Source organism: Leptopilina boulardi, unplaced genomic scaffold (genome assembly GCF_019393585.1).
Source record: "Leptopilina boulardi isolate dan_hultmark-lab unplaced genomic scaffold, ZJU_Lbou_2.1 LbouV2_280, whole genome shotgun sequence".
NCBI classification, from domain to species: domain Eukaryota; kingdom Metazoa; phylum Arthropoda; class Insecta; order Hymenoptera; family Figitidae; genus Leptopilina; species Leptopilina boulardi.
Window position 1 is genome coordinate 782,677 of NW_026137841.1, and position 11,724 is coordinate 794,400.

General features: G+C 29.5%; 2 protein-coding genes across 2 annotated transcripts; both read right to left on the bottom strand.

Annotated features, from left to right (window-relative positions):
* Positions 1 to 7,949: 7,949 nt before the first annotated feature.
* LOC127282103 (uncharacterized) lies at positions 7,950 to 8,708 on the bottom strand. The gene has a single exon (XM_051306186.1). It carries the CDS (start codon positions 8,706 to 8,708, stop codon positions 7,950 to 7,952), a length of 759 nt encoding a protein of 252 aa, XP_051162143.1.
* A 160-nt stretch (positions 8,709 to 8,868) lies between these two features.
* Positions 8,869 to 11,502, bottom strand: LOC127282104 (uncharacterized). Its single transcript, XM_051306187.1, has one exon. It carries the CDS (start codon positions 11,500 to 11,502, stop codon positions 8,869 to 8,871), a length of 2,634 nt encoding a protein of 877 aa, XP_051162144.1.
* Positions 11,503 to 11,724: the final 222 nt, after the last annotated feature.

The window sequence follows — 11,724 nt, forward strand, 5'->3', positions numbered from 1 at the left end:
GTTTACATGTAAATATAACCTTAAAATAAAAAAAAATTAAGAAATTTCGTTTGAAATATATACGGCTACAATGAAAAAAAATTATTTATATTTTTATAATTTTTTTTTTTATATAACCCTGTGGGCAAAAAACCATGTTCGTTCTAAAAACGTTTTAAGAACGTTTTTAGAACGTTTCATGTCCACCAAATAATGTTCTGGAACATTATTTGAACATCCATGTTCTTAAAATGTTCCAGAACATTATTTGGCGGACATGAAACGTTCTAAGAACGTCCTTAAAACGTTTTTAGAACGAACATGGTTTTTTGCCTACAGGGAACTTACAACAAATTATTGCAATTCCTTTATTATTTCATAATGAAACATAATTGAAAACAAATATTTCAAAAATCTAAATTCTATATTCGTATATAAATAAGCAAAAACTTACCAATAGTTTCAAATATACTTTCAAAAACAATTTTTTTCAAAAAATTTGTTTTACTTAAAATTTTTAAGTGTAACTTTTTTCTTTCTTTACAAGTCAAGTCAAATAGTTTTATTGAGATCAAAAATTTATACCCTTTTTCTAAAATTATTATATATTACTTCACACTATTTACTATATGAGAATAGCTGTCACTAGGCGCAGCCATATTTTGAAAACTTCTAAGTTCATCGCTTTTCCGCTAGAGGCGTCATAATCGGAGATATGTAATTTCGGATTTATTCTCAGCCCCGTGAAGTTGGCACAACAAGTATAAGGAAAACAGGTTTTGTTGTATGGAATCGTTTGGTGGTGTTTGGTATCCAAGTTTGGAGGTTTGGTGGTCAAAAATGTAAAAGATAATTCATTTATAAATGTTCTATCAACAGTGCGCGAATATGAATGCGCATAATCTTATGACGCAAAAACTCAAATTCTGTTTTACAACTTTTTTATATTTTTTCATAATTTCACTTGTCAATTAATGTGGAGATAATAAGAATGAAAAAATTTACATATCTCAAAGTTAATTAACAAACACCGCTATATAACATAAAAAATAATTATTTTTGGAATGCAAACATCTATAACTTTTAAAATTCTTGGTAATTCAATGTCATCATTTTTATTTTCTTTTCCACGTTTAATAAAATCTTTCAATATTACACATCTTTGATTATAAAGGGGTAAATTTTTAATGTGATCTGCTCCAGAGGTGAGTTATATATGTTTATTCCAACGTAGCGGATATGTGGGAGTATACAATGAAAGGAGAGCCCAGTGCATTTAGAATAAGGAATTGCAAGTGTAGATTTTCCAAAATTGAGGAAGTATTGTACTTATATTTAAACCCGAAAGTAATTTCCACGAATGGATTTAAAGGTCTTCAAGAGGTCTTGACAGACAAATGGGGAAACGCAATAGATGTAGACATTTGTAATTGTGGACAGAAGCCTTTTGAGACATTAAAACTAAATGCGCACATATTTATAGACGAAGACGTGCGAAAACTAGATGGTAAAGCAACACCTCAAAAATGCAAACCATCAGAGGTTCCTCGATATATCACAGTTTATGGTGACAAATTCACGTTAGTGTTAAATTATTTTTTTCTATTTCAGTAGTACAGAAAATTACTAATTCATATTTAATATAAAATAAAAATAAATTTATTTACTTTCCTTATTTATTAAAAAATTTTTCTAAATATACATAATATGATACATTTATTACCACAGATTAGCAGGAATCGTATTATACAATGGTGCAAATCATTATACTGCTCTTTGTACAAGAAAAACAAAGAAGTGGGAAATTTATAATGATTTGTCAATAACGGTTAGTTCTGCAAATAATCAAACGATACAACCAGGAGGAATTATTTATATAAGAATTAACGATTGATGTATGTTGCTGAATATAAGTTTTGTACTTACTATCGTAATTAAGTAATTATCTTTACTATTTCTTTATTCCTAATCCGTAATAAATAAATATTTTTTATTAATTACATTTTAATTATTTTGTGCAATAATTTAAATTGCATTATTGCTTTTATTAAATTTCTTATTGTAATCATCATTTAAAGTTTTTTCTTAGACTTCCATAAATTATTCATACAAAATTCATAAAAAATACATTCAAAATATTTATATTGTAAAATACTTCTTTCTCCATATAGAGGCAAACTTCCCTACAACAGAGAGCAATTTGCTGTTTCCGTTGTAAAGAAGTACTTAAAAATGTTATTAATGAGTGAGCGTTCAGGGATGTATCATAGGATCAATTTAAATTTTCGCGACAGAATTTCACGCGCATTCATATTCGCGCACTGTTGATAGAACATTTATAAATGAATTATCTTTTACATTTTTGACTACCAAACCTCCAGACTTGACTACCAAACACCACCAAACGATACCAAAAAGAATTTTTGAAAAATATTAACTTTTGGTGTGCTGTCGTGAAGTTGGCACTCTAAACCTGTATAACATTTTTAATTTTGACCACCAAACCTCCAAACTTGGATACCAAACACCACCAAACGATTCCATACAACAAAACCTGTTTTCCTTATACTTGGTGTCCCAACTTCACGGGGCTTTTATTCTCATGCAGGGGGCCTATATGCTTAACAAGCAATGAGTGCTCCTTATACTATACTATACTACTGCGCATGATATTAAGATATAATGTGCATTCATATGATAATTCCTACTTAATTTCCTATTCAAATTCCTGTTCCACCCTACCGGAAGGGTGGTACTGGATTGGTACTGGGAAATTGGAACTGAGATCTCAGTACCAACTCAGTACTAATTTGGTGCATTTTGGTACTGAAATGGAACTGGGAAATTTACCTGCGAAAAGGGTCGAGTTACCGTTAATACCCTCATAAAAGTGAAAAGCGACTAGCTTTTTCAATATGTTTAAACTAAAACTTTATATTTATTTCAATATTATATTTGTTTTTCATGGATTTATATTATTTTCATACATTGTTGTGCATATGATATTTCCTTTGGCAGCTAAATTAAAAAATGATGTCCATTTTTTTATCAAACTTAAGGTATACGATATAAATTATAACTTTTTTAAATGTAATTATTTTATGATAAATTTTAGATATTCATAATCTGGAAATATTAACGAATCTGAATATATATTTTTTAAAGTTGAGTTATTAAAATTACAAATTTTTTAAGCAATAAAACTCGGGTTAAAATTTTAATCCTTCAACAAAGGACCTAGGGGTCTATTGTTCAAGGAGGGATTGCAATATAATTTCCAAACTTAACAGAAATTTTCTACAAACTATTATGTTTTTTTTTGCTGTTTTACACGTATATCGTGAGAGACGGTTTGTTGATCTTATATACCTTTAAAACTATTGTTAAAGTACTTTAAAAAAGTCTTCTTATGGGTTATCAGGTAGTGGTACTGAAGTGGAACTCAAGCCAAGTCCAATTCAGTACCATTCCAGTACCACTCTTTCGGTAGGGCAATTACGTATACGATTTTGTATAGGAAACCATATGGCTTCCTATATAGGGACCCATGTGGTTTCCCATATGGGAGCCTATGTGGGGATTTTCAATAGGGTTTCGTCAAAAATGAGCGTTAATATTTAAATTATAGGTATGTAAATCTTATTTGTCATAAAACACAAACATTGAAAATGTTTAAATTGTATTTTACAAAAAAAATTAATAAGTAAAACACTATTTTACACAAAGGGGAAATTAATTTCGGATCTCCTTTAAGTTTTTTATCATGCTTTTAGAATAGAACAGCTGTTACGTTGTGGAAATGAACATAACCTATTGAGATAAAGCCACTTGATTGGTCAAAATAATTAGCGCGTGATAATTTTAAAATGTCATTCAACTTAATAACACTTAAATATTACAATATATTATTTTCCTTTGTTATTAATAAATATAATTTATAAAAAAGAAAAATAAACATAATACAACTGTAGGTAGTGAAAAATATTGTTTCTGAAGAAATTTTTTGATGGTTTTTTTAAATTTATGATTTACAGAATGTAATTTTTTAAATTACCATTTCAGTAACTATATTAAAAGACTGGAAAATTTCTTTTCACTAACTTTAAATTATAATTAACAATTTATCAGAAATTTAAATTATGTATCTAAAAAGTTTATAAAATAAAGACCTTAAATAAAATCCATTGATAAAGTATTTTATCAACATATAATGAATTATAAGCAAACTAGCAAAATTAAACGCGCGAAATTAGGGATGTAATTGTTTATTATAAAGAAATTAAAATTAATATTATCAATAATATTTTTAATTTATTATAATATTATTACATTGTTAATAATAAATAATGAAAATTATATTTTTATATAATTAATATTTAATAGAATTGAGAGGAAGCTGAAGTACGCAACATTTATCAATAAAAACATTTTTTTTAAAAAGTTAAATATTACGTCTAAATTACATATATTTAACATAGGCGGAATAGTTATTTGAAGAATGCTTTAATATGTAATTTAGGCTTAATATACAACTTTTAAAAAAAATTTCTTGGTAAACGTTGTGTACTTCATCTTCTTGAATTAAATTCTATTTAAATATTTAACATAATCAATTTTTTTTAATTTAATTTTTTTCTGAATCATCTTCTTTTTCATCATTTTTATTAATTTTTTTAACTCTCTCAATTCCTTTGCGCAAATATTCATTGTCCACATTTTGTTCCAGTTTTTTAATGTCGCTGACATCGTTAATCGAAATATAAGGAGGATCTGTAGAAAAACAACTTTATTTTTAATCAATATTTTACATATATAAATATATGAATTCAATTATTTTTTTATAAATCCATAATTTTTCAAACATGATATCGAGGAAATTATTTTATCAAAGATTCTAAAAAATTTAATTTTTAAAAACTTTAAGAAAATAAATTTTTTATAATAATTTTTATTTATTAAGTTTTATTACATTAAAGGTAGAAAAAATGATTTTATCTTAATAATTAATTATTTGTAAAAAAACGTTTGTTGATCTTTTTGAAAGATTATAAATAAATATTTCCCTACCGAAAGAGTGGTACTGGAATGGTACTGAATTGGACTTGGCTTGAGTTCCACTTCAGTACCACTACCTGATAACCCATAAGAAGACATTTTTAAAGTACTTTAACAATAGTTTTAAAGGTATGTTAGAACAGCAAAACGTCTCTCACGATATCCGTGTAAAACAGCAAAAAAAAAACATAATAGTTTGTAGAAAATTTCAGTTAAGTTTGGAAATTATATTGCAATAATCCCTCCTTGAACAATAGACTCCAAGGTCCTTTGTTGAAGGATTACAATTTTAACCCGAGTTTTATTGCTTAAAAAATTTGTAATTTTCATAACTCAACTTTAAAAAATATATATTGAGATTCGTTAATATTTCCAGATTATGAATATCTAAAATTTATCATAAAATAATTACATATAAAAAAGTTATAATTTATCTCGTATACCTTAAGTTTGATAAAAAAATGGACATCATTTTTGAATTTAGCTGCTTTTCACTTTTATGAGGGTTTTAACGGTAACTCGACCCTTTTCGCAGGTAAATTTCCCAGTTCCATTTCAGTACCAAAATGCACCAAATTAGTACTGAGTTGGTACTGAGCCCTCAGTTCCAATTTCCCAGTACCAATCCAGTACCACTCTATCGGTAGGGTTGTATATGTCATTTTCTAATAAAAAACAATTTATGCTCTCACGATATTTTGTTTAAAAATAATAAAATTAATAATGCAATGTTTAAAAATTCTGTCAGCCATAAGTTAAGATTAGTCAATTTTTAGTCGGATTAATAAAAAAACATTCAAAAAATGGTCAAATATCAAATTAAAAAATTGAATAAAAAATTTGATGTTACGGAGTGAAGTTTTAATACTAGTTTTCATTCAATTTTCTTTAATGATCTGATTTAAATTTTTAAGTCTTTTTGTATGTCTGGCAGAATGTTTATTAATTAAAATAATTCTATTATTTTGAAACAAAAATACCGTCTAAAATCATGCACGCGTGATTTGCTCTTTTTAAAAAATTAATAAAAATTTATATTTAAATATCTGTCGATAATTTTTCAGAAATTCTTCAAGAAAATTTTTGATTTAAAATTTAAATTGATAATTTTTAATATAACATATACCGGTAAAGGTCTTGTAAAAATTTCTTATCATCAAAATATTTATCATTAAATAAAATTTTTTATTTTTTATTATATAATAATAAATAATAATAATTATTATTAATCTATTATATGAAATATATAAATTTTCAATTGCCTATAAGAAACAAAAATATTTTGCAAAAAAAAATTATAACCAAAAAATAATAAAAATATTTGTTATTAAATGAAATTTTTTATTTTTTATTATTATATAATAATAAATAATAATTATTATTAATAAATTTAAATTAATAAATAAGAAACAAAAATATTTTGCAAAAAAAAATTATAACCAAAAAATAATAAAAATATTTGTTATTAAATGAAATTTTTTATTTTTTATTATTATATAATAATAAATAATAATTATTATTAATAAATTTAAATTAATAAATAATATTTATTTATTTAAATTTAATATTTAATATATATTATTCAATATTCCTAATTAATTAATTAATGTAACATATATAAATATATATAAAATATAATAATTTAATTTTTATTTTAAATAAAAATTATTTTAAAAAATTTTATATTAAGTTAATATTTAAAAATAAAAATTATTAAAAAAAAATTAATATTTAGTCAAAATTAAAAATTTATATGTATCAGATAACCAGCGTACTAGTACGATGCAAGTACAATACGAGTACGGCGTACTAAGCGTACTAGTACTTTACCCGCCATCTACCTCCGTAGGGTACCAGGTACTGTACTGGTACGTCGTATTATTACGCTGTACTGGTACAATACTAGTACGATCAAAGTATGACGTACTAAAAGACTTTAATAATTCAGTATATCGGTTATTCTACTCGTACAATACTAGTATGATGTACAATATAAAATATTATATACCCTCCCCTTTCTCTTCTCACAATAGTATTTTAATTATTTTCATTTATTATTGAAAAGAAAATTTTTTATTCAATAATTTTTTTTATTTATATCATATATTGTTAAAACAAACACCAATTACACTTTGAACAGATTTTATTTTCACTTAATTACAAAAGTTATAACAAAGATGAATGCTGAAACGATACTGAGTCTTCAAATTTCTTTTTCTTCTCCTTTTGGTGGTTTCCTCAACTCGCCCCTCTCCTGCTTGTGTATAACTACCTGTAAAAACAAAGGATATCCGGAAAGGGTGTTGACCATACTCTCAGGTCAAGTTTTCATTTTATTATGTCTTCAGAATAGGATTCTGAGGTAGACCATTAGGAAAATGTTCCCTTAGTCAATTACAAGTGTCTAGACACATGCACAAGGGTGCAATCGAGAGAAACAATAGGCAAGGGCCTTTAATAGTATAATAGGCAAGGGCCTAAATGTAATACAATAGGCAAGGGCCTCAATAGTATAATAGGCAAGGGCCTTCGTGAAATTTTCCATAATGCAATGTGACTCAACTCGACCAAAAAACCAACACAAAACAACAACTTAAATAAAATATATTTACAGGTCACTAACATACCGCCCGCCTCGTTCTTTTAGGAACGAAATTCTACCTATGAATTAAATTGTTAAAATTGTCTCCGCCCGCCATGACGTAACCCTGTTTTTTTTATACAGGAAGTTTACACAGCTTTGTAATGGGCTTTCGACAATTTCCCATTTGTGTTTTTAGTGTAACAACTCTTACTAGTTCATCCTTTCCCTTATGACATTCCATGACTCTACCCATTCTCCACTTTGATTTAGGCAAAGTAGTATCACGAATTAAAACCAAATCTCCTACTTTTAAATTGTCTCTTTTTTTAGTTCACTTATATCGTTGTTGAAGAGTATGTTGATACTCAACAGACAATCTCTTCCAAAACTGTTCCGTAATACATTGAACCTTTTGCCATCTCGAAAGCCGACTTTCGTTCAAATTCAATACAGTGTGCTCAGGTACTGATATTAATGGCCTGCCGATAAGAAAATGGCCAGGGGTTAAATAATTCAAATCATTAGCATCATTTGATAATGGACCTAGCGGTCTAGAGTTAACGCAAGCTTCTACTTGGCACAATAAGGTTGACATTTCTTCGATAGTAAATGTATGTGTTCCAATCATTCTTCTCAAATGGTGTTTGATGCTTTTGACCCCTGCCTCCCTCAAACCTTCAAAATGTGGGGCAGCGGGGGGTATAAAACTCCATTTGATGTTATCTTGAGAAATGAAGTTACAAATCTCTTCATTCTTCGAAAGATTACGGAACGTTTGTTTTAAATGTCTATCTGCACCTTGAAAATTGGTTCCATTATCACTATATAGGTTAGACGGTAAGCCTCGACGTGAAACAAAACGTTTAAATGCAGACAGGAACCCATTTGAAGTATAATCTGACACTAATTCCAAATGTAACGCTCTTGTAACCATGCAAACAAATAAAGCTATATACGCCTTTTGAGCTTGATATCCGCGACCCTTTCCTAATCTTACCATTATAGGCCCAGCATAATCAAGACCGGTATGAAGGAAAGTCACACAAGGTGTAACTCTTGATTGTGGCAAATCTCCCATCATTTGATTCATAGGTTTAGCATTTTGTTTAGAACAAATTGAACAATTATGAATCACTTTTCGAACCAAATTCCTACCACCGATTATCCAAAAATTCTGTCTAAGCAAGTGCATTGTCAGTTGGGGTCCGCCATGAAGACATCTCAAATGAGTTTGTTCAATAAGGAGTTCACTAATTCGATCCTTTGGCAATATAATTGGATGTTTGGCATTCCAAGAGATAGGCGCAATTGCTTAATCGACCAGTAATTCTTAAAAGTCCATCACTGTCTAAAAATGGGTTTAATGATTTAAGTGGACTTGACCGACTAATTGACACTTCTTTAGAATGATTCTCACTTAAAATTTTAATCTCTTCTGAAAAGTATTGACCTTGAAGTTTTTTACACCAAAATTTCCTTGCTTGATTAATACAAATGGAATATTGATTTTCTTCTAAAGAGACTCTACCCTTTTTTCGGCACAAAGAAATAAACTTAAAACAATAAGCGGTGATTCTTAAAATTTTCGGCCAACTGGACTTATCTGTGATCAAATGTTCTAACAAGAAATTATTTTGCGAACTAATTACATTTAATAATTCGGCCGTATTTTCCCGAGTTTCACCAGGAGTAGTCGAAAGAGGGACAATCGTAGGCCACGTATGATCAGGTTCTTGTAGCCATTTAGGACCATGCCACCATATTGCGTGATTAACTAATTCAGATGGTGTTAAACCCCGGGAGGCACAGTCTGCGGGATTGTCTTTAGTATTTACGTAACGCCATTTAATTTCAGGTACAAGAGTGTGTACTTGGGAGACCCGATTAGCTACAAAAGTCCGCCATGAGGAGGGATGTTTGCTCAACCAAGCAAGAACAACGGTGGAATCCGTCCACCCATAAATATTCGAATTTTGTGTTCTCAAATCAGTTTTTATTTTAGTTATCAACTTCGCCAGCAACGCAACGGCACAGAGCTCAAGAGTAGGAACTGTTATTTGTTTTAGTGGAGCTACTTTAGTTTTGGAAAACATAATCGTGATTATAGGCTTCTCATTGTCATTCAAAACACGTAAATATACTACTGCTGCGTATGCTTTGGTGGACGCGTCTGCAAAACCATGAATTTCATATCTACTTTTCTTATTTTGACCAGTCCATCGGGGAATTGCTATCCTTTTCGCACCTTCAAGATTCAAGCAATAATTCTGCCATTGATTTAATATATCGGGTGGTAACACGTCATCCCAATCAATTTTCTTTAACCAAATGTCTTGCATTAAAATCTTAGTCACAATAATAATTGGAGCAATCCATCCAAGTGGATCGAACTGTCGCGAAATAACCGATAGAATTTTACGTTTAGACCACTTGTCGCACTTTTCAATTTTTACCGATAAAAGAAATTCATCACACTCGGGGTGCCAATGAAGTCCAAGAATAGCTTTATCAGAAGTATCACGGTCAACTAAACTAACATTGTCTGAATCACCATATATTTGATTTGATTTTAATAAAGCTAGGTTATTAGCATTAAATTTACGCAATGGAAAACCTCCCTTTTTTAATAATTCTATTAGGTCATCTTTAACTTTTAATGTTTCTTCAATGGTATCTGCACCAAAAAGGGCATCATCTACATAAATGTTTTCTTTTAAGATTAAACTCGCATCTGGGTAATTCTTGCCCTCGTCTTCAGCTAACTGTTTTAATACCCTATTAGCAAGATACGGCGCACAAGCCGTCCCATAAGTTACCGTTAATAACTGGCAATGTTGTAGAGTTCCGTCAGGTTCAGTTCGACAAACAATTCGCTGATAATCAACATCCCTTTCGTCAACTAGAATCTGTCTGAACATTTTACAAATATCGCCAGTTAAAGCAAATTTAAAGCTTCGCCAACGAATTATCATAGAAGTTATGTCATTATGTAACTTGGGACCGACCATTAATTGTTCATTTAACGAAGCACCGGAAGACGTTGGACTTGACGCATTAAAAACTAATCGTACTCGAGTAGTAGAGCTGTTTTCCTTTATAATAGGATGATAAGGTATGTATACAGGACAAGGATGTTTATTTAGTGAGGATGGATCTACTGCAATCGGTCTCATGTGATCTAACTCTTCATATTCTTTAAGGAAGTTATAAAATTCTCGCTCTAAATCAGGATTTCTCTTAAGATTGCGTTCTGTTTTCAATAACATAGAAATTGCAGAGTTAAAAGAGTTACCTAATAGAGATAAGGCATTTTTTTTAAAAGGTAATCGAACTATGTAACGACCTTCTGAATTACGGGTATGTGTATCGCGGAAGAATTTTTCACACATTTTTTCTTCTTCGGTCAAGAATTTCTTATCTATGAATTCTTCCAATTGCCAAAATCGAACAAGCTCTTCTTGTAAATCAGATAACTTTGTACAATGTTGCGATAAGACAATTGAATTATAATTCAAATTTGATTGATTCACTGTGCCTGAGAGGATCCATCCTAATAGAGTAGACTGTGCTACTGGACTACCTACTGGACCTTTTTTCACTTCCCCCAGTAGTAATAAACCGTAATAGTCTGCTCCTATTATTAACTGAACGTCATCTTTGTCAAAAGGGAACGGATCAGCAAAATGAAGTCCATGTAGATGTGTCCAATGTGGATCTAATGTCTCAAAGGTAGGGACATATCCCGTTAGCCTAGGTAAAACTAGAGCTGAGATTTTAACGGTTGTGTGTGGATAATGTATTGATGAAATTTCTGTTTCTATTCGCGATTTTACAGTACCAACGTAAGTCTTATCAATAGATTCCACTGTTATTGATTCGGGCATTCTTTTGATTTGAAGTGTCTGAACTAACTTGTTCGAAATAAAAGTCATTTGAGAACCCTGATCTAATAATGCACGAATAACAGTTTCACGCCCTTTTGAATCTCGTATTAGAATTTTTGCGGTAGGTAGCAAGCTGATAGGGGAAGTAATTCTTTGTCAATTTTTAGATGAATTTTGAGACTGACTGTGCCTCGTATTATCGTCATCCCTTTTTGAAGACGA